This window comes from Molothrus aeneus, chromosome 1 (assembly GCF_037042795.1).
Source record: "Molothrus aeneus isolate 106 chromosome 1, BPBGC_Maene_1.0, whole genome shotgun sequence".
In the NCBI taxonomy this organism is placed as follows: domain Eukaryota; kingdom Metazoa; phylum Chordata; class Aves; order Passeriformes; family Icteridae; genus Molothrus; species Molothrus aeneus.
In genome coordinates, this window is record NC_089646.1 from 115,816,624 (window position 1) to 115,841,236 (window position 24,613).

Genomic DNA, 24,613 nt, shown 5'->3' on the forward strand with positions numbered 1-24,613 from the left:
TTTTTAAAATAGTTTTTAATGTGTAGTATTATGCAGAGATAAATACACACACATAGGTGTGCTTACAATGGCAGCTACAGTTTCATAAATAAATGTGCACATGAACACTTCCAAACATGTCCTGCATGGTCTAGCCTCAGGAGGTGTAGTGGATGGTTCTCCACCTAGCTGACATTTCAGCAGGCAGCACTGGTGTATAAAGGAAAAACACATCTCAAAGCAAACTCCATGGCTGGTGATGCCATCATGAAACCCAACAAAGAAAAACCAGGCCAAAATCTGCACTCCTTCCACAGTTCTCAACCCCTGGCGGGTTTTCCCCTTTTTCTCTACAACAATCATTCCCCCTGGGACTCCCCCCATTTCTACAAGAAAGGAAGTTTTCCTTCATTCTCACTGGAGTGGATGTGACAACCATGAAAGGAATAGTTTGCCCCAGGCCATCACTGCACCAAGTGCTGTGCCCACCAGTCAAACTCAATTGGAGAGTCTGTGCCTTTATGGCAGCTGCACCCTGGCAGGGTCTGGAAAATGCTGATTGGTGTGACTTCTTGTGAAGCTGCATGTGCGTGGATCTCCTCTCCTTGTTCCTTCTGCAATCTCAGCAAAATTCAGCTGAAATTTCTCAGTAAAATTATTTTTTCTTTATGTTACCTGGCTGTTAAGCACTTTTATCTCCTCAGCAACAGTAGTCTTCAATTACCCTCTGAGAGTCAGGAACACAGATGAGTCAGCCTTTAGGATACAAACCAGGATGCTGACCAGAGACCACTCTTATTTCCTCTTAGACTCATGTTCTACCTCACAACTGTTTCCATACACAGCCACTACCCCACAATTGCCAGTGCAATGTCTGGGATCAAGCCTATCCTTTAACTCACACCAATTTATTCCTGTTTACCTCCCAGGTATATTTTGGGATCAGGCCTAGAATTTACTGGTTTGCCTATCTATGACTTAATTTTCACACAAAGAAAAGGTGGGAGGCAGGCAAAAGGCAGTGTTAGGGAGGCACAGTGCTTTCTAAGAAGCTCCTCTAATTTGAGGAAGTGGAAGCCCAGAATCCCAGCCAAAAGCGCAAAGCACATCATACCATGGTTAGAAGTTAAACTAAGAGTTTAAAGGCTCTAAATTTTTCTGAGAGCTCCAGAAAACTACAGAGGAAACTAAAGAACACATCACCGGCAGATGGATGATCACCAACAGCAGGCATCTGCCCCAATTCACCCTTCTTCTCTCAAGAGCTGGATTTCCTCCTATTCCCAATGCCTTCTTACAGTTTATCAGAAGCCTGTGGAGCCAGCTTTTGCCTGATGAAGCGCAAAGTTGTTTTTAAGTATTATGTCATTGTTTTTGTGACCAGCAAGTGTGCAATTGCTCAACATCTTTTGGAAACTTATAATTCACATTTCTAATAAATCTCTAAAATTACAGGAAGCATTATGTCCATTAACATTTACCTTTAAAAATACTTCCAGAGAGCAAACTGATTCAAAATTTTAGTAGCTGTAGGCTTGAAGAGGAAATTATTAATTTACAGTCTTACACTACCCTCAGAACCCCCTTATCAGTTTTTATGATTTCTTAAAAATATTAATACAGAGGTAGGCATGTGGAACTCCAATTGGAGAGCAGCAGAGCCTTTCCACACTCAATAAAACCTCTGATGGGTACAGTGTAACTGAAATAATACACCAAGAGCCCTTCCTGAACATTCCTCCACATGGATTCCTACCAAAACCAGAAAGACTAATTTAACTTTTCCCAACACACAACAAATGTGGGTTGATCAATCTGTAATGGGTGTGTTTTGTGAATGAATTTGTTGTTATAATTAGATCCAGTTTTTAAGACACAAAACTGCTATAAGTATTTTTACCAGTGGGTTTTATTTTTCTTTCAAAGCCAAGCCTAGGAAAAAAAAGTCTGACAAGTGTTGAGACAAATTTACTAACTTCAATTCCTCAGTAGTAGTATTTATATGACTAGAATTTCACTGCACAAGGCAATGCTTGAAAGAACAGCAAACACAGGAAGGGAGCACAGGAAAAGGAAATAATGGACTATTTGGTGGAGACATTACATCATTTGCTTTGCAACATATCTGTATTTCACAGCCGCAAGAATATCAGCCAGCTCCAAGATAAGGAACATGTTTATTTAGAGAATAAATCTAGTTCAGATTTCATCATAATGTCAATATTTGCCATATTACTACTGCAGTTCCTGTCAGTTAACACTCAGTAGTTAATAGTATGTTCTATGCAAAGGGAGAAGATCTGAATGAGCTGTGTATATAACCTGAGAACTGTCAGGTCAGCAACATGGGTCACTCCACTTTTGGAGGGTTCATTCCTTGCTGGGTGCAAGGAGACAAGAACAGACCTTCACTTGGCAGAAAACAGCTGACTTCCACCTCACAGATTTTGTTTTATTTTCCCAAGATTTTAGTACCAAACCTGACGACTAAGACAAATTATCAGGCTGCTGTCAAAAACTACAGACAGTCCAGCCAGGCCATTGCAGCAGACACTTCTCCTGCCCTGCGGTATGATGCAGATCAGTGGGAAGCCAGGGTCTAATAATCAGGTGTTGGGGTTGGGCTCTGGCTGCAGCTGCTTGGGAGTAACTGCTGAAGGAAGAGAGGCAGCAGCCAGGGAAGCTGCTACACACACGTGTTGCAGACACTGCAGGTGGAAAGTGTGGTTTTGGTCAGCACTGAAATCTTGAACCCATTATATAGATAATGGGGTTATACTTCATTAAGCGTGGGCAGGAGATGGAGATAACCCTAGGAAATATAAGTTTCTCTAAACCCAAGGAACAATATGCTGATTGTTACTCTGCTAAGCCCAGATGAACAAATGACCTCATGCTGGGCTGCTTGCTTTACATTTTCTATGTATTTATTGCAATGCACCAAGACTTATCTCCAAAGGAAGCATGTGTTTCTGCAGAACACCCAGTTACAAACACTTAGGTGGTCAGTAGTATCTGATTCCCTTCACCCAGCTCACATGCACTGGGTTGGTTTGCTCTGTTGTTTCTGCTGCCCCTAATATACACATAAATTACTCAGAGAGCTCATAACTCGTCATTCAGCAGTAGCTCTGCCCATAACCCTTGACAAGGGGGATTAAGGGCGCCTTCTGACTCTGCATTTACCATTGCCTGGGAGTGACTTTGTGAGTGGTGATTGATCTACTCCAAGGGAGTGGCCTCCCCTTTGTGAGCCCTCAGTTTGCACCTTCCTTGTGCCCCAGACTGGAAGTTGCCATCTGTGTCTCTGGGGTTCTTCCACTGACACAGATCTCTGCAATGTCCCTCATGCTAGGACAGGGGACCTCACTAGTAGCTATGGTGATCAGAGTTATTGCCTCTCACATTAGTGACTCTGTCCTTCAGAGCTTGGTGTTTTCTTGGTGTTTCAGGAATTAGAAGCTATGAGATTGACTAGCTGGTTCAGACTACCCTTGCCTTATCTTCTCTGTCAGGTAAGTCATGAGTGGCCCAGTGCGGCAATCTCCATGCTGAGCAGCCAGCTCAGGACATGCAGAGTAAGTGCCCAGACCACCATCCTCAGCAGTGTACAAAACAAATAGAACTGTCATAATTCACAGGAGAAAAAAGACTGAAAATTTTCTGCCTCAACTGAACACCATATCGCAAAGTTCCATGGCTCACCAAGTAGAAAATAATCCAGACAATTCTGTTTATTGTTATATTGGTTAATTTTACTCAGTTCCAAACTGTCCTTCTTCTCAGTAAGGTTCCTAGTAATGCAAATGTCATTCAGCTTTATTCAGATAAATCATGTCAAGGGCATATGTCTAGCAGAGAAGTTCTCCTTTCTGCCAAAAAATTAATTCTGAATTTGTATAATGCTCTTTTGAACAAACAGTGTTTTCATTACCTTTGTAGAATGCATCTCCCTTCTACAGAAAAAATGGCTACTGACAGCACAAGAGATGATATGGAATAAAAGCAAATCTAACATTCAAAACAATAATAGGTATTTCTACATATTAGCATTCATACCAAGTTTAAAATCAGTACTATTTGGATCACAGATGACTATTGAATGCTATGCCAAAGTAGCAATAAAAGCAACGATAACAACAATTTGAAAATAGTTAACAGTGTGAATTGGAAGATTTAATATGTTTTCATCTTTTAATGTACAGCTCATTCCCAGAATTTCCCTGGACCACGTGGACAGACCAACTGTCACAGCTGTCTATCAAGGCTGAATTAGATGAAGACAAACAATACAGGCTTTGTGGTTCAACTGAAGCAGCAGTCTCAAAAGTTTCCATTTCTCATCTGTGGGCACTGTGGGAGCATTGTCTTCCCCCTCTCTGAAAAGAGAATGGAACAATTATGTTACTGAAATTCCTCTGCAGTGGGTCTGAAAGACTGTTTATATCCAGCCAGGAAGACAGGGAAAACTAAAAGCTGGGATTTCATGACAGCAGGTGGGAGCAGTTTCAGGGTATATACTTCAGTGACATAATGGTACTAATTCTTCTCTTTTAGGGTAAAGCCAGTGCTGCAAGATTTACTAGCAATGGAGGAAATGGCAGTAAAAATGCAAAGTTAAATGCAGTGGTAAAATTATTAATTTAACACAAAGTTTTAAAACTGGCTTTCTGAATCAGTCTGGTAATTGATTATAACCTGGTGCTCATGAGTAGTAAACTAGAAATAAAAATATACTGGTAACAGCAAACTTTTTACCATTTACTATTTTAGGGGCCTTACTAAGGGAAGTGCTGAGTACCAGCTCTCATGGGAGTCAGGTGGGCTCAAAGGATAGAAAGCAGTCACTCAATTCCTCCCAACAGCAGTAATATTCATTAGCAGCATTAATCAGTACTTGATTTCATGCAAACACATATTCATGTGCTTTGGCATAACCTTAAGAATCCAGGTGCTCAGGTTGCCCCAGTGCTCTCAGTTCAGAAGCAGTGGGCACGAGAATGTCTGACTGCTTCATTCTGTTGTAATAATAATTTCCTTTTTTTTTTTTCTTGGGGTTATTATAGTGCTAACAATAGCTCAGTGTGTACACACAAACAATCTGAAAGTGCTCGTGTGCAAATGGTCACCTGGGGCTACAACTGCTTGCGGGAAGAGTCAACTCATTCCAGAGAATTCCTGCTCTGGTCCTGACAGGGGAAGGGGGTGTAAAGGTTGTCAGTAATCAGCAGTGCTGCCAAGAAGGCAGTGCCTACCCTCGAGACAACCTGTGATTTCCACATACTCCCTGGTTATCACTCAATACCCCCCCGAAGCTGTCTCTGGGATGCTGCAGGCGAGGCTACAATTCTGGATGGCACTGAAGCGAGGCATTTGGGATCCTTCTCACATGATCCTGTCATCGACCAAGGAATGATGGAGGGGGGCTAACCCTCACAGCCTCTGGACACAAGTCTTGGAGGTAATGGCTCAGAGCCAAGAGGGTTCAGTGTTGAGACCCCTCGGCCCCAGGGGGTGAAATTTGGGGGGAACAGGTGTCCCAAAGGTGAGAGACTGTGCTCTTTTTGGAACTGGACAAAGCACCCTTAAAAGGAAACCCTAGAAGCAGCTCTGGTCCATGTGCAGTGGTGAGAGCACTGGACATGGAAAGAAGAGGTCACGATGGCAGATGTTCTCTGGGCGGTGCCACGAGTGACATGGAAACACACGAGTTTTCAGCTGTGTTTCCTGGGGAAGCCTATGGCACAAGAGGGACTCCTCTCCCCTTGATGAACTGAGAATTGATTATCTGGAGGGTGGCGATGGACCGAGAGTTGGTGATCTGAGGGGTGGCAACTTAATTGAGAGTCTAAGGTTCTGTCTTACTGTGATGTATTGGGAACTTGGTTGGGGTGAGGAGGAATGTTTGGAAGGTTTTCCTGAGTTCTGCATGTTTCTTTTATATATTGTAAGTTAATAAAGTTTTTTTCTTTCTATTCCTAAGCTGGAGCCTGCTTTGCTCTATTCCTGATCCCATCTCACAGTAGACACCAGGGAAAAGGTATTATCATGGGGACACTGGCATTGTGTCAGCATCAAACCACGACAGCCACGTTGTCTGGCAGCAGCAGCATTTGATGGTCCCCTTGAAGAGCTTTCCACCAGCTGCCTCCTAAGGCAGGCTGTAAGCAGTGAAAGGGTTTTACACTCCACATAACAGCACAGAGGATTCCCAGCTCTTCCTGGGGCTTGGTATATGTAGGTGTAGCATAAAAAAAACCCAAAACAACAACCAAGTAATAGTAAGTTATTCTCCATCTCTGGAAAAAGTCTTGGCATGTTTTTCAGTTGCCTATTGATACAAGCGTGCAGGGACCAACCAACCCCCTCCCTGAATTGAACAGAAAGTTTCCATTTTTGTGGCCAGAGGTACTGGATCAGTGAATAAAACTGAACAATCCGAGTGAGACAATTCAAAAGAAGCCAAAACCTTTGTGGTTTTAAGGTTCCATTTAGGTAAACTAATGCTGTGACACAGTGACACTCCCTCAATCTCAATTAGTGCTTAAACTAATTAAGAAAATTGTTTTACACACTGCAGCGAGTAGTACCTCTCTTCTTTCTTGGATAATCCCTAGTGTGATGTAAGGGTGATTGAGTATCTAATTACTCTTTAATTGAATGCACATTTTGTACATTTTTAGCTAGTTCAAGCTTAATGTTTTTAGTCCAAAAGTCAGTGAAATTAAGTGGAACTGGGATTTGGTACCTATTGTATAACGAATTTCTTTTCAAAGGGAGCCTAATTATGAGCCAGTCTGAAGATTTCAGCTGTGTTTGTTACAGAAATACTTAATGTATTGTCTGAAAAAAGACTAATTGTATATATTGGTAGTGTTATTATCCATGTTTGCCCTTGTTCGTTATTATGTTTGTTATTATCAATGTTTATCCTTGTTTATTCTTGTTTAGTAATAACTTTCCTACTTTTTGGTGAAGTCCTCTACAGATCACATAATTATTCTCAAAGAAAACCTTCCAAGATCAGTGCCACAAAGTGTAAATACCTGCAAAATCTGAGAGTTCTTCACAATGCCCATGGTTAGAAAAAAAATTATTAACAAGGTTAATCAAAGCTCAGAATTCAACCTCAGAATGTAAAAAAATCATTCTTTTTCCAAGAAGATTTATATCTAATTCTTTCATATACAAAATTTTATGCACCTATATTCTTCACAGAGAAAGTTTTCTTGCACAAAACTGGGACAAATGGAACAGTATAAATTTTATCTCAGAAACAAGGAGCAGAAGTAGGAGCAAAGATAAGGAGCAAAGCTAGGATATTTTTAAGAACCAAAGGTTCCAATGTTCCTATAGCAATAGAAAGAAAATATTTAAAAGAGAAGATATGAAAAGTTCAGTGAAAAGGATTATTTTTCAAAGTCTCCCAAAAGTGTTGAGAAAGTGCAAATAAAAGAGCAGGGAGAAATTAGATAGAATGTCCACAATAATCTGTCTTTCCATCTGATATGGAGGAAGTAAGATGTCCCACTGCAGCAGTTTTACGTCAAGATCAATATACAAGATCAAAACCTTTATTCTGCTGCTTAAAAGGAGTCAATCTCTTTCCTGGAGAGCTTTTTCACTTCTTTTGTCTTACCATACTCCTTCCCCCCATTGTCTCACACAATGCCCTTTTTCTTCATAGAAGGATCTTGCCTTCTCCTCCTTAACATTATGATGAATCAAAAAGTTTAGGAGTTTTAAAAAAAAAGCAAAAGACATAGGTAGCAAAACCAGTATAATACTGACAAAACATTATCTTTATCCTACACCTTCCTAAAAACAGCACCTGAAAGTACAGCCAGGTGTGGATTCAGAGAGTCTCAGAAAAGAGGACTGAGTACCTTATCAAACTTTATCATTCTGGAAACACTTTGCATTCCTTCCAAGAAAAGGTTACAATTTATTGAATCAAAATCAAGTTGTGTGGGCATTTAGCTACATGTGGCTAACTAAAATACGCCTTTGTTTGTCTTGAGCTACAGGGATGTATAAATGTTTTTAAAGAAACCTTTGTTGTGTAGCACTGCTCTGTCATAAACTCTGGTCTTATCCATAAAACATTGCTAACAGCAGTTAGTGCTGGCATTCCGTTTCTTGAGTGGCAAGTATCAGTGGCAAAAACATTTTCAGTAATCCAAATAACTTGAAAGCTTTCATTTGCTATTTATTTACATATCACATCTGTTTGCTTAGCAAGAGTTTGCATATTTTTCTTTGCATTGCTTTTATCCATACAAAATAATCGGAATTAAAAAGTTCCAATAAGAGTAAGGATCTGGGCCGACCTGGATCTTCAGTTTCAATGGAGTAATAATGTTCTGCTTAAATCTGTGTGATTTCATCCAGGTGAAACAGAGTGCACTTCCACAACATTGGTGAAGGAGGAAAGCATACTGCAGGCTTTCTTCTCTGTATTGTACAGACATCTGTACCTGTGTGTCCTTCTAGTATCTTTGATAATTGAGAGCCTATTACATTGTATTTTATATTAATCACTCTCTTTTTTTAAAAATGGGTGTAGCTTTATCAGCGATGATTTAAGCTTCCCACTATTTTGACTCACCACTAATTTGCAGCATTTTCCCCATAAGTGAAAATACCATGGCAGAGTTTCAGTGCGTGTTCAGACTCTAACTTGTGTGTTGTGATTGTTAATAAACACATTGTGAGGGTGTTTTGTATGACAGGCACTCTGGGCTCCTGGCTGCATTATCAATTCCCAAGCAGCAGTCTACAACCCATACATGGTTTATGGTAAGCTGCTGGGAATTATACTCTCAAAACTCTTTTTATGAAAAGCTGATGATAACAGTGAATTATGAATCAGAAAGACTGTATGATGCTGGTAGAAACTCACAGGTCACAAAATTTAGGAGCACTTGTCAGCATGAAGTATCTTATTTGAAGCATAAGCAGGGATCTGATTCCTAGACTACCTCGTGACATTTTTAGTTTTGAAAAGCACAGCAATCTTTCCTCCTTGCTTCTTTACATGCTAAGGGATTTTGAACATTTTCCTTTCCTCCACAATTCATCTATTTCCAACAAGAGCTCAGTAAAGAATTGAACAAGTACAATTCCACTATGATACTAACTCTGAAAACTCAAAATGGTTTTCTTTCTCATTTAGGGTTTGATCACCTGCTATACTGATGCTCTAGCCTGGACACATAAATACTTACCACAAAAAGGACATAAATACCTACCACAACCAACTCTTGGCTGCCTCTGGCGACCAAGTCCCTACATTCTGGCCCCCATGTCAGAGCTATGTCACATAAGTAACAAAAGAGTTTTTCTAGTCACTTATTTGAATCATCAGCAGTGGGGAAAAAAATTCATGCAGATATAGGTTTCACTTGCAATCTCAGTGCACTACCCCCTGCTATTACAAAAAAGTAGTGTAAAACAGCCTCAAAAGGCACTCTTTTTCAGCCATTCCTGGAGCTTTTGGTTGCCTGAAGGCTCCAAAAATTTTGTTTCCAGTAGGCCTCTGATTATGGTGTGTGACTCACAAGGCAAATGTGTTTGGCCGTCTCTCCTACAGTCATGCACTCAAGTGTAAGTACATTCTCAAGAACTCTGAAGTGGCAGCAGAGGGCTGGGCATTGGACATTAGATGTTAAATACAGAAGAACAAGAGTCAGTTTTCCTGATAACATGAAGTTCAGTTTCTTTAAAAGACTGGAACTTAGCAATTAAACCAATCACCTTTTAAGCACAAACTCTAAATTCATGAAGACAAACAATAACCAATAAAAAAATCACTCACTTAGAAGACGTATAAATACTTATATTCCAACAAATCTAGGAAATTGGTGTTTGCATTTCTAAAGAACTAGTGTTGATAATATTTGTGTCAGGTTGACTCAGGTTTTTTCAAACAGGAAAATGATAAGAACAGCTGTAGTAGCCTAATGATGCATGGCTGCTGACAGCTTATTCCAGCTCTGGACCTACACAACAGGAAAGGACAAAATCCCCAAGTGCTAGAATTTCTGCAGAGCAACTTATTTGTGAACTTCATGACTTGCAAATGCTACTAGTAAACTGAGAGTAAAGACACGTGGATTGCTAATGTAAATGTCCATTAAAATATGAATTTCAACTGAGATCTGTTTATACAGTCCATAGCATTGCATCACCCTTCCCATTTCTAAAAGGCAAGGTGCAGCTCCATGGCTCACTCTGAATTTGAATGTTTTTTGTATTCTACAATCTATTATCATATAATTCACAATTCCATTAAGAGGAGAGTGCACCACCAGCTGTTCAGCACTAGTTAATTCCCACTGGCAGCACCAGATCCCCTGTTCAATATCCTGGGGAAAGGGAAGCATAGTTTTGTTGCTGCAAGAGCTGCTCAGCAGCTTCAAAAGCAAGGAATTTGCACTTTCCAGTCACAAAACACACCAGATAGTCACCACATCACCCTCTCCCATTGCTGTGAAACTAATGCTGTGCCAGCTTCTTCTTGTCTGCTCAGACCTCTCAGTATCAAGCAGAGAGTGTCTGCAGCATCAGAAATGCAGTCTCTATTCCTCCCACCCTAAATTACACCTTCCTGTTCCTCAGGCCTAGCAAAACCTTGCTATTTTAATGATGTCATGTAATTGTTTTCTCTAATCTTGAATTTACAACTAGGAAAATAGTAATTATATTGAGCATGTTTTTAATCTGAATTAATTTCTGCTATCATAATTTACAGAACATTGGATAAACTTGCAGCTACTTGCAGTCTGAGCCTACCACAGATGTATGTGTGTGTATTAGTATGTATATGCACTTGTCCATATAAAAATTGATGCTTTCTCGGGAATTTCTGAATCAGTCACAAATGAAAAAATGTTCAGGAGAACTTGAGTAATGTATGTATGTAGATGGAGTGGGTATAAGACATCATCACACTTGGAGGATAATTGTTCATGAATACAAAGTAAATTGTGTCTGAGAGGGGGAGTTTTGAGGCAACACACTGGAGATCAAATTCTTTATTTTATTAATTATTCTCAGAGGAAAGCAAATTAAAGTTTATCACTCTAAAAAGAAAATATTCTTTTAAAGAAATTGTTTTTTAGAACAAGCTCTTACAATCTTCTACTGAGAGTCTTGTGGATTTCAATGACCTCTATAACAGGCACCTATTTGACCTCCTCTTAGTAAACAGGAGCAACGCCATTTACCTACTCTATGCATGGAATCATGTGTATACACCCTGGTGTAGAAAGGGATGAAGACACGTTGGCAGTCCATACCTAGTTCACTATCATTAAAAATTCAAGTTGATACTCAAGTGTTTGAAATCAGAAGTCTTGCTCATTCACAGATAAAGCTGTTCCACTGATGTAAAAGAGGGGAAAGGCATGTCTATCAAATCAGCTACGCGTAAAGTGACAAGAATTAAAGAGGAGGTGATAAATCCATTGGAAACCAAAAATAATGCTGTCTTCAGTAAAGAACACGGTACTGGAAAAGTACTTATCCATTAGAAAAGGTGGCAAGTCTTCTGGAATAGTCACAATTCACATCTTGAGAAATAGTGTGTCAAGCCTACAACTGTCAAATAAATACCCTTTAATGAAATGGAAGATTAAAGTTTTTTGTTGTTTGATTCCTAAGAGTGGTAGCATTTGTTTTCCTCATTGTTAGGCTTTGCTGTATAACAATAGTAACTATAAATCTTATTCCAAGATCATCTGAAATTATCAAGAAATAGCTCAATGCCCATAGCAAGGGTTCTGAGTCAAGCAGGAAGTAAAAAAGAAACTAGCATTAACACTGAAGAAGTCACAATGTTATCCTTTCTCTTTTCCTTCAGAAAACGACTTGGGAGTCCTGGCAAACATCAAGTTCAAGCTAAGTTAGTAATGCACCCAAGGCAACAATGAAGTTCTGCAGCTTCCAAGGCTGCACCAGGAAAAGCATTGCCAGCAGGTGGTGGGAAATGACAGAATGCAACACTGACAGAACATCTGTAGCACTGGGCCCAGTCCTGGGTTCCCCAGCTCAGAAGAAACACAGACATACAGGAGAGCAGCAACAGGCTACAAGCATGGTAAAGGAGCACCTGCCATTAAAGGATGGCTGAGAGAGCTGAAACTGCCCAGCCTCCAGAAAAGGTGTTTCAACAGGGATTTTATCAACGTGTATAAACAGTTTATGACAACAAGTAGAGAAGACCACACCAGACTGCATCTTCAGCTGCATCCAGTGAAAGGAGAAGAGTGAACGGGTACCAGCTTTTGGAGGGATAGAATGTAAGAGAATAGTGCAGAAGGCAATCTCACCCCTGAGGAGTGGCAGCTGTACTAATCACCAAAGATTAGGAACAGGCCTGCCCTTAATTGGCCACAGCTGTGTCCAATAAGAAGATGAGTGCTACAAAAGAGTGGGTTAGGTGGTTGAGAAGGTAGTTGGGGTTTGTTGATTCTCCTGTGAAGAAGAAGGAGTCAGCGCTGCCTGTGAGAAATCACCAAGAAGGTATGAGAGCTTTGTAATAAGATAACAAAACCAACTGAAATACAGGAAATTTAATTTAAAATTAAGAAAAACCTTTTTCCCTGCAGGAGTGCACAGGTACAAATTGCTAGGAGAGGTTAAGGAGTCTTCATCCTTATGATAGTCAAATCCCAGCTGGACATGGCTGTGAGCAACCCACTCCTTAAGTGTTAGGCTCAGTGTTAAGCACTTAACATTGCTTTGAGCAGATGATCAAACTAATAGATCTCCAGAGGCACTTTTCAATTACAACTACTCTGTTATTCTATTGTTCTTCACTCTCTAAATCTGAACGCAATTTTTTAACCTTCCATGTCTGAAAGCAAATGTGTACTGAGCTTTTACTCCAAACTCCTTAACACCTGACTGGTTCTTTCAGTACTGGATATGATTTAAAGAGGTTAGAAATTTTTTAAATGGCTTTTTCAAAAGAAATGTATTTTAAAACTTCAGCAATGGCAGGAGAAGGACGATGAAAAGGTCATTTAATGGGATGTAGTTTGGATGCATGTCAAAAACCCTACCAAAACAGAATTCAAAAACTCATTAACCCCAAGCTATAGCTGAGAGAGATACCTTTTCAGCAGAAAAGAAGCAGAGCCAGGAGAGGTCAATTAGAAAGCAGCAAACTTATTCTAAAACCTACTGGGTTAAAGAGAGCAGAGAAGCTACAGAGTTCTATCTGTTTTGTCATCCTGAAGGCCCCCTTTAGAGCCTGGCCAAACTTTGTCTTAGAACTGGAGAGGAATATTTTGACATCTGGGCTTTTCCATGATGGAAGAACATTAAAAAAAAAAAAATAGTTCTTTCCCTGGTATTACACAGCGTGATATTCAATGTTTGTGTCAACTCTGCTTCTTACTCAACAAATTAGAACAAATTACGTCAAAGATCAACATATGCCATTTGATCATAAGCCACAAAGGGTTCAGTTTTGTCAAGGTTTAAATCAAGGCTGAGGAACAGATGTTCTGAAGCTTTGGGAGCATGGTGTGCGAAGAGCCTGCATTCTGATCCAGTCAAAGTTAATTAGACCTTTCAAACAACCTCTTTCTACTCCTATGGATACACTTAACAGAAACGTTTCTCTCCTTCTTTCCCCAGCAGAGTAACAAGGTCATGGCAAACTAACATTCCCCAAGGTTCTTCAGGTGGCTGTGCCACACTGGCTTGGAATTAAAAAAAATATTGAAAACTTTACTGATGGGAGTTCCAGCAGCCTTGACAGAGGGGCATAGTGTAAGAAAATAAGTCAACCATTGTGTTTGTAATTGTAATGTTAAAGACATACCAGAGCCTTAAAATAAAAAGTAATCTGCTCTTTGAAAAGAAGAACTACTCCTCTTGAATCACTAGGATGATACTGCCCTGAAAAGTATTACTTCCCCATCTAATGCTGAGTCCTCACAGCAATATTCAGCTGATGCCAGCAGTCCCAGCTTAAGGGACTTCCCTTGTTCCTGTGAAGGAAGGAATCTTTCTGCGGATTTCTGAGGTCTGTGTGAGGAGCTACTGTTCCTCAACGCTTTCCTCCTGGAGAGGTGTGAGGAAATCACTGCAAGTTAAATAGGATTGTTTCCTTCCCTTTTTATCCCTTTGCATAGAAGAAATGTGAACAAAGCCATGTGATTTCTTTTTACACTTCATTTTTTTCAGCTCCCTAAACTCGATAGCAAAGAACTTGATTAGTTCAGTGCTACTTGGGCTGATGCACTAAAAACTGAAAAGACCTGACCAAATGAATTTCTGATAAATAATTCAATCAGGTGTAGAGAAACAAGTGTCATTTCTTCTGTGAGCTACACTGTGCCAGGAGTCATAGTTCTTCCTCAGTGCTTGAGTGTCCATAATTAGTATGGCCTGACAGTGAGGACTATTATTTTGCATTAAAAATTCCATCATTTGAGAATTAAAACTGCAGATTATTTTTTGAAGCAAAGCTGAGATAAATCTTATTACATAGAAAAAATCTTTGTAAGTATTGACAAATGTAATAAAATTTCAAACATGAAAGCAAAAGGGAAATTTTTATATTTCAATTCCATCATTGTAAAGGAAACTCTTTCATGCTTCAAATTCAAACTCAGTGTGTCAAGTAATTTCACTGTTACAGAGTTGAATTACCTGCACTGGCCTGAGGGCATTATTCACTCTCTGAGAAAAATTGTACTTTAATATTGCTACGATTTTCCCAAGTAATTTTTATGCAGAAGCTGGGATGAATTTGAAACATCCATTTCAAGATTAAAGTGACAACATTTGGTTACCACAGAGAACCATGTAATTGCAAATTCGTCTTAGGGATATGCCCAAAATTAAATATGGGAATGAGAAAATAATATTAAAAAAGGGACCAATGCTTTGGGTTTTTTGTTCAACTTCTGGGATGCGGATATTGAATAGGGTTATAAAATACAAATAAACTCTTACTTCAACCATGTTTAGATGCATAACTATATCAAATGCTTGTGCTATATGGAAAGACCATGAAATTGTTGGCCATTGCCCTAGCCAATTTAATAATTTCTATCATATGCAAGAGGGACGATAATCTTCTCACTTTGTTTTAATGGATCTTTTGGAAGCACTGAATTATCAGTCTTTTATGGGTTATCTGCTGCCTGATCATTTGTTACTTCACATGAAACTGGGATCTGGATCCAGAGCATGCTCTGTATGGGCTTAACTCCACTACAGACCCTGACATAAACTAGAGAAGGCAAGAATTTAAAGTATAAATAAAAAAATAAATATCCTTACCGAAAACAGTTTATCAAAACCCTTTAAGCAGCATTCTTTCCAGATTAAACCCCAGATGAATCTGTTATTTTGTAGCTTTGAAGAAATGAGAAGATAGAAAATCTGAGGCTTTTATATTATGTATTTCAACAGTAAATAGGGTCCTGTATTAAAGCAGGATCACTTCATTTCAAAATCAACCATAAAGCTGATGACCTGACTCATTACTTTCAAGGCAATAATTTGCCTTAGTATAGTAGAATTGTTAAGTTAGAAAAGGCCTTTAAGATCATCATGTCCAACTACTAACCCAGCATTGCCAGGCCCACCACTAAACCATATCCCTTAAATCACATCTAACATCTTAAATGCCTTCAGAAATGGTGACTCAGCCACTTCCCTGGACTTCAACTCTCTTTGAATCTCTTTGCAAGGTTTTTCGTTATAGCAAAACATCCATTAACTAAGTATAATGAGGATTAGGAGTAACTGTTGAACATTGAGGGGATTTATTTTATATATAAAATAGATAGAGGCTGGGGGAACATAACATGAGAAGTTTTAATAACTGAAGCAGGATTAATGCAGGTTCATATGTGTATTTCTCATGTGTCATCCTCAAATTCTTGCTCTGGGAGTCAATGAAGGTAGAAAAGAAGCAGCAACTACTTTGATGAATGAAATATGAAAAAATAGTAATTTTTTCATAGAATTTAATTTGTTGCGTTTTGTACTTTTGTTGGAGTTGCTCAAAATTCAGTCTTGTTGGGGAAGAACAGCATATAAAAAAAAAAAAGAAGGGTAGTAGTTCTGGAAGGAGGCCTTTTATTCTAAAATGAAGCTGTATTTTTTTTTTTAACAGTGTGAAAAGATCCACAAATGGCTGGTCTTCCAGAAGACATCATGGAAACAAATCAACCCGTAAAACTCAGTAGCTGGGGAAATATACCACATAACCAAGGTATGCTGTGCTTTTCTTCACTGCAGCATGAGGAAATAAAAGCTACAAGAAGTAATTGTGATGTAAATGGCATTGTGATTCGCTGTCTGGAGGGTGGTGAATAACTTTCTTGTTTTCCATTGCTTTGCTTGCACACATGCTTTTGCTTTACCTATTAAACTGTCTTTGCCTCAACCCAGAAATTCTCTCACTTTTACCCTTCTGATTCTCTCCCCCATCCCACCACATGAAAGTGACTGAGCAGCTCATGGGGCTTGGTTGCCAGCTGGAGGTAAATCATGACATAACCAAACTATTACACACACAGGATGAAATAGAAATTACAGTGTCAGAATTTAAAATTGTGACAACATATCATAACATTAGCTAAAATTAAGTGCATTTTCTACTTTAGCTAAATTATTTCAAAATTTTGATTTTTCTGCTAAGTTTTTGCTTACCTGACTGAAGATTCATCATTGTTCTTCCTCTGCTACTGAAATGCAGCCCTGATGACTCTATCACTAAGTGGCTGAGTTGGTCTGAAGTTATCTCCTAGGATTCCATCAGAGCCCTCTAAAAGTTCAGCGCCTTTAACATGAGTCCTCAGTCTTCGAAATTCCTCTATCTGGAAGACAGAAAAACAGAAGTCAGGAAGCTGAGACACATTCTTCACCATGGGACTAGTGATCAAAACCCGCCCTGTCCAGCCAATTCTGCAGCTTTGAAGATTGGAGTGTTCAGGTGCCATATAGTAAGGTCCATATACATTAATAACATTTTAAAATAGTTATCAGCACTGTCAAAATATTTGCGATATGGAGAAAATCAAGAACTCTTAAGCACGTGGTTTGTCAAACTTCTCCTTTGCCTTTTCACAACTTCTTTCAAGATCTATAACCATCTTGGCCATTGCAGATTACATCCTATTAATCAGCCTTACTGTCATGTGTTTAGAGTAGCAATTCTGGTCTTCTTCAAAGAAGTGCATTTCAGGAATAACTTGCTTGACTATAAATTGTTTTGAAATTCTCTTAGTGATTTATTCACTTCCTGAAACTGTTATCTTCTAAACCAGAAGAATACTGAACAGATTCTTAGCTTTAGAGGATGTCTGTTGACATTTTATATGAAAAAATAGAGTCTTTGTCATCAAAACAAAATACTGCTTCAAAAGATCTGTAGGTGTAGATAGTCAGAAAGTCAAATACAGTAAAAAATAAATACGAAATATTTCAATTGAGCCAAAACAAATATGTTTCTTGCTTATAGACTCTTTTTACATTTTTCTAAATCTCATCTGGTGTACAGAAGAATATGAGCAGCTTCCATCTCCATCCCTGGTACTAGCATCAAGTGCTGCACTTTACCTTACCTTCACCTATGCTGGTTTTAGGAGCCTGATATTTTAAATAGTTACAACTACTAGAAAAATATTTTTTCTTTGACATATTCACAAGCTGTCTTAGCTGGATGCAGCAAATGTACTTGATGGCTGACTCCCCTTTGTACTACAAAGCCCCAGCCTTTGTACTTGTACTGACCCTGTGACACTTCACTATGCAGTTGATCTCTAACTTGAAACTGAAGATACACAGAAAGTAAAATGGAGCCTGGAGTATACAATCATTTTAACATCTAAGACATTATAGAGTTAATTTCTCCATGAAAAGCACCCTAGGAAATATTGCAGGGAGAATGTAAGCATGATTCCAGAATTAAATTAAATGAGGTACTAAACAGCAGGTAATGGTGTTTTTATTCTTATCCTGCCTACAGAGAATACTTTCTTACTGCAACCTGGAACACAAGTGCCCTCATTGTTCTTTTCCACTCTACAGCAGTACTGATACAGATTTATTTACTTGATTTAGAGGCTAGCTCTTCTCTGCTTAATTTTCCTCAAAAAAACAGTGTGCTTAGAAATCAACATTCAGCTTGTGGCAGCTGAGATATAAGGCAACAGCTTAGACTGCAAAAATGAAAAAAGCTCCTTGAAGGTGCTTTTAGAGGCAGAATCCTGTTATGGAAGATTTTTGTTGTTGTTGTTTACTTAAAGGAAACTGAAAACAAACCCACTACCAGCTTGGAATTGAAAAAGTCTTCAGAACTCAAGGGCTGGTAAATGACTGAAGGAGCTTTGTAAAAGCATACTTTTTCACCATCTGAATCAACTCTGGAAAGTCTGAGATAATTGCAGTTTAGGAAGGAGCACTTTACAAAAATGTGGCTTTTGTTTGATCTTGTGAGAATGAGATACTTCAAACAAAGACAGATGAAGGAGAGGGAAGAGCAGGCTCTCTGCAAAGCGAGCATTTGTGAGCTGTCTCCTACTGAAACTACAAATGCTCCATCCCAGTTCCCACAGTGAAATCTTTCTCCAGGAGGTAACTCCACACAAAGCAGCTTCCAGTTCCTTCAGTCAGGAGAGTAGAACTGACCTGATCTCTGTGCCTGCTCTTTAGTCTTTACAGAAGTCAAGAATTGTAGCTCTGCTCCAAGGGGGAATTTCTTCTGCAATCAACACCCTCCTTGTTTAGTTGTTCCTTCCATGGTTCACACTGCCGTGTGAACCTTCAAATGAGGCGGACAAAAGGACTACACACATGGTGGTTTGCTCTACTCATGAGAAGCACTTGTCAGAAAAGGACATTAGCTGTGCCAACACTACTTTCCCTGTTAAATTTCCATGCGGCAAGGTAATATGTTGTCTCAGGTTGAAAGGTAGCTGGATGTGTATTCTATTCCCATCTGTTAGAGGTGTGGCAGTTATCTTCTGTTAATTGGGCAGGTTTTTTTTCTTTCTTCCACAACCAATCCTCCCTCCAGGAAATAGCTTCTGTTACTGGGCCATTGAGTATCACTGCATGGCTGATAAAATTACATCATCCCATTGTGAGAAGCTCTGCCCAGGGGGAGGAGCCAAGCATCCCTACCTGGATATAATCTGAGATTTGGAACATCACAGTCAGCCTTTCCCCACTGGATTTGCAGAGGAAGACCAGGTTCATCTACACCACCACGGGACCTTCAGAGGAAAACTCCACCCTTCTACAGGATCCCTGCCTCAACAGAACCACACCTGACACTCCAGGAGGACTGCAGCCACTGTTCAGTCAGACTGCTACCAACACCCTGACCAACAGGGTGTCAGGTTGTATTCTGACTCTGTCAATAGTTTATTTTTCTTTTTTTGTACTATTGCATTAGTAATTTTAAAATTTTCCTAGTAAAGAACTGTTATTCCTATTCCCATATTTTGTCTGAGAGCCCCTTAATTTCAAAACTGTGATTTGGAGGGAGGGAGTTTACATTTTCCATTTCAGGGGAGGCTCATGCCTTCCTTAGCACACACCTGTCTTTTCAAACCCAGACATATGTGTGCTCTGCTCATCCTGTTCCATTGCTCACCATGTCCTCCCAGCCCCTCATAAGTCAGCGCTGTGGAGCACATCCTGCAGGACTGCCAATGAAACAGGTGTTTTAGAGGAACATGGCTAAGCACCCTTGGACAGTCATATACTTTTACCAGGAATAGCTACTTTAAAAAGTTCTTCTCCTGCCCAGAAGACATTAAGAATGACCTAAGCCTGTTCACACTGAAATTTGGGATTAAGTTCTAACCAATGTAGAAGGGAAATCCACATTGCCACTGGGATTGGCATTTCTACTGAGTAAAAACATTCATGTTCATGTTGTGTAGAATTTTTTTTACCACTCGTATTCAAATCCTGAGCATTCTTCTGTTCCACTTACACATTTGCTGAAGAATAGAGCACACAATATTAAGGATTTGCATGTTTTCTATAAACATTTCTTTAATATGAGGTATAGAAGAATTATCCTTCTGTATGAAAATTTTACGTGTCTCCATGACACCTTCCAAGAACATGGACCTACTTCCCAGCACCCAAAATACCATGAAGCTCTGAGTGCTTTATTTTAGTTTACATAAATTTTGCAGAATTCTCACTACAGATCCAGGTGCTAGTTACTCTTTCTGTCCTTTGGTAGTTTTTCATTCTTACTGAGGTAGACAAAAGGACTAGACACCATACCATTCAATAAAAGACCAGTTAACTCTGACAACGAATACAGCAAACAAGAGCTCCTTCTGCATTATTGTTTAAACCCCCTCCTCTGAGTGGCTTAGACAATGCACTTGTTCTGAGCTTCAGTGACCCATAAAGCACATTATTCACAAATGTCCCTTTTTTTTTAATATAGTGGAGAGAAGCATGACTAAGTCTTTTTCAATTATTTCCTGTTTTTACTGGCCTAATAGGGGTTTTCTCCCACTGAATTGCAGCAGTGTACATGCATGTGTGAGGTATCTCACAAAAATAATCAACACAGTTCTTTCTGGGCTGTGCATTTCAACATAAGTCAAGCAAGGATGAAAAAAAATCACAATAGGAGGACAGGAATATGCACAGAATGACCCATGAAGGACTTTTTTATGGAAGTGAAGTCTCATGACAAAGAAAATTACTTCCAATAAGGAAACAGCATTCCTCATGATTCCAGGAAAGCATATCCTGATGCTGCAGTCCTGAATTGCTCTTTTGCTGTTTGTATAATCAACACACTCAGATCTCCTTTCACTTAACTTTGACTTAGATTAGTAGCATATCAACTCATCAGCTGAACATTAGTACCTGAAAATGTCTTCAGGTAAAAAAAGGTTTCTCTACTTTGTAATGGTCAGCCTATTGTGCCTATGTCAAAATAGTTACTTCATTGTTTCAAAATAACAAAATGTGAAAATATTTTATGAATGTGACCTTGAAACAGAGTGGCAATTTTATTAATTTTTTGCCCTTATGACCTGCAGTTTGTTAACTGATCAATATTGCTGTGTTAATTGCAGAAAATTAGCATATTGTCTCCAATATATGAACTAATTTGATCAGAGGAAAGAAATAAAACTTAGTCCATATTATATTATGTAATTCTTTATTTACTTGTTATTGACACTCAAAACTTGATTATTTCATGGCCTGAAAAATGAAAATAGACTTGAATTTGTCTCTCACTGGCTATAACCACAGATGCTACTAGTATTTATATAAAACAGTTGACATTTCATTAGTATCCAAAAGAAGAAATTTCCACAAGCTAATGACAAATGTAAAAATAATGTACTTAAACCTATTAGAAATGCATTTGCACTGAAACCTATGATTTAATACCACAAGCTGGCTTAATAAAATTAAATACCTCTACCAGCCTTCCATGGAAGATTCAAAATGGTATATCCTATACTACATCCTCTTATTTTCCACAGACAAAAGCCCTTGCATTTCTAATCTCTCCTGGGCAACTTGCTGTAGATGAACCTGCTTTAGCAGGGCTTTTGGAATAGATGCTCTCGAGAGGTCCCTTCCAACCCCAATCATTCTGTGGTTCTGTGATTAAATGAAATCTCTCATAGGCACTCATGCCCACATGCACAAAAGAGGCCAGATAGTTCACTGCAGACAAAATGCTAATTACAATTTAAAATATTGGAATTTTAGCTATAGCAAAATATTCTAGAACCAACAAAATCTTAATTTGGGCATCATGGAGACCTCACAATACCCTTCAGTTTACAAATCCCAGAATCATCTCCTCTCAATTACCCCATATTTATTTTTCACCGATGTATTTATTTTAATGACATATTTATTTTTCATTGATATCTGAAAGCAATATCTGATGAAATATATTTTTTTTATCCCACCTTGGCAAAAGCCTTTCGAGTTCTTAATAATTATCTTTCCTGCACAACCTTAACTTTAATGCTGCAATCATAAATATCACAGAGGAATGTTTTTCTAATTGATGCTTATCTGTGACAATAATAGTGGATCATCCTAGCATGAGTTTGGTCCAATCCATCACTGGACTCCAGTGCCACCTCTCATCCAGGTACAGTGCCAGGGGGAGGGAAAAGCCCCTCCATGACTTGCATGCCCTTCATCACTGCAACGTTTTTGGCTCGGGTTTGCAGCTATCACAGTAATGCAGGAACACAAACCAGCCACCCCTCACCTAACAAAGGCCATGGCTGTGACTCTTGGTCTCTGCCCCAGGCACTACAGGCCACTCTTTTCCCCAGGCACAATATTCTTTTCAGGAGTCTTATCCCCTTCACACAACATTCCAACATCCTGCTTTCTTGTGGTAAATTAGTACACAGTAATACTAACTAAAGTTGTATTTCTCCTCTTAATTCCTCTTTTGTTCACCCTCTTGATGTCTCCCACTACATGTGGATGGTTTAAACTCAGCTCTCCTCTGTGCACTGACTGGATTAAAAAGGAATAGAGACCACAAAACCTGCAACTAGAAATATCATACTATGTCTCAGTGTAATAGCTGTAATATCTTACTATGTCTCAGCTGTAATAGCTGAACTTTGTGCATCTGATTAAGTCCCCTTATTTATCAATATCCCATCTGGACAATTAGCTGACAAGTTACAAGATGCACTCTGTCTTTAAAAGTTATTCTGAATCTAATAATGCTAACAGAATGCTGTTTACTCAGTAGTAAGTAATGCATTTAGTCAGTAGTAAGCAAGTCTTAGCTTTTCATAAACAAATAACAGATTCATGATGGGATGCATTTAAGTTGCAGCTAGCAGACAAATAACTTATTGGGAGCTTTTATCCTATGATTAGATCCAGAATTTCCATAAAACAAGAAATGCTGCCAATTTTAAATTCTTAAAGATGTTAAAAATTGTGCTGGCATCACTAGCAAAATTTTAAATTATTAAAGCTGAAATAATTGAAATCTGAATTTATCACCTTTTATACTTTTTTCACGTGCTTCAGAGCAGGCAATGAAAATGAATGCATTCAGCTTCAGGGGTTCTAGATATGTTCACTTAAATTAAACGCACTCTTCCAGTCGGGATTCACAGACTGTGGGAGAATATTCATCAGGAGCTTTCATTGTTTTTACTGGGATTATTTGTAGACAGATTTGAAAAATTGTACATAGAAAGGCTCAGAACTGGTAGATTTAATTTAAGGAAAAAACCCAAACATTTTAAAATACATACGTGTGAAATCAAATTTAAATAGGTACCTTCCATTTGACATTTATTATAAAACTGAATTTAAAAAGAGCCAGATAAATTAAATACAGTTCAATGCAATCTAGCCAATCTGTACTACATTAAGGTTTTTCATTCTTCAGGATGTAGTGCCTCCCTGTGCTTTTTTTTTCCCTTTAACATTAAAAAGCAGTGATATTTGAAAGCATACAATTACAAAGAATTTAATTTCTTTTGCCCATTGAGTCCCTTTTTTCTTTTTTGTTGACTAAAATATAAGAATTATTTTAAATGCAGATGATATATGATAACAAGGTTTTTCATCTCTGACCTTTGCGTTGCTTCCAGTGACTCAAAAGGTTTAACCTTTACTTGAAAAGCCATGTACTGATCTAATGGGATCTTTAAGGAGAACAGACATAACATTCTGATATATACATTTGCACGCTATAACCTTTAGCTCATAACCATATTCCAAGGTCAATTTAAGCACAGCTGTTACCTGCACTTGGGACACAGTCAAAGGATAGCGAAATAATATCCAGGTGACACCTTCACTGCAGGGTGGAATGGTTAGAGAGCCCTCATACACCCAGTAGTCACGCAGAAGAGGATCTGAAAACATAAGAATTGTGGAATTTTAATGACTATTAGGAAGTTAATGGTGTTTTTCAGTGACAGCTTATGACAGCTGTGGGCTCGCTCGCATGACAGAGTTAGTAAGCAGAAGCTAAAGTGTGAATTTATAACCTGCCAAGCACTGCCCACTACTTCCTCATATGAATGTATATGAGCTTGTGGTCATTATATTACAGTAAGTTACCCTGCAGATGTGCATTTTAGATGTGAAATGCCACTTGGTAGATGTGAAAAATAACAAGTGCACAGCTCTTTAAATTAACACAGCAAATAAGCAATGTTATGGGAATAAAGGAATTCCTGTTAATGTCAAAAGCTAAAAAGACACGTATTTTGAATGCAGAGGGTCTGTGGTGATTGAATTTTAACTGACTTCTACATTTAGGATATGTCTCAAGAACTAATTTTATTTCATTTTTAGAAAAAAAAATCAATGAAAATTCAGCTGAAGAAAAACTTTTCACTTTGCAATTCTGGTGACAAATTTTTTGAGATGAAATGGTGCTTCCTACCTTTGCAAAAGTGAGTTGAATTTCAGAGGGGGGAAAAACATCAAGGTTTACCTTATAATGACATAATTCTTTAAGTTTATATATTTATTATTAGGTTTATAAATAACTGTTAGGATAAACAGTTGTCACTGAAGAATATGTACAATATTTTGTCCATGCAGAGTTTTACTCTACATAAAACACATTTGATTTTCATTATTTTAATTTTAATTT

At 38.6% G+C, this 24,613-nt stretch overlaps 1 protein-coding gene across 1 annotated transcript in view; it reads right to left on the reverse strand.

The window, feature by feature from the left end:
- Nucleotides 1-1,870: 1,870 nt before the first annotated feature.
- The window catches only part of CA8 (carbonic anhydrase 8), a 51,097-nt gene continuing 28,354 nt past the window's right edge, over nucleotides 1,871-24,613 (reverse strand). The window contains exons 7-9 of the mRNA XM_066546864.1: nucleotides 23,752-23,864; nucleotides 16,663-16,829; nucleotides 1,871-4,358 (exon numbers count right to left, since the gene is read on the reverse strand). Coding sequence (XP_066402961.1) covers nucleotides 16,695-16,829; nucleotides 23,752-23,864 — 248 coding nt within the window. The 3' untranslated portion in view covers nucleotides 1,871-4,358; nucleotides 16,663-16,694. The remainder of the gene's footprint in view (nucleotides 4,359-16,662; nucleotides 16,830-23,751; nucleotides 23,865-24,613) is intronic.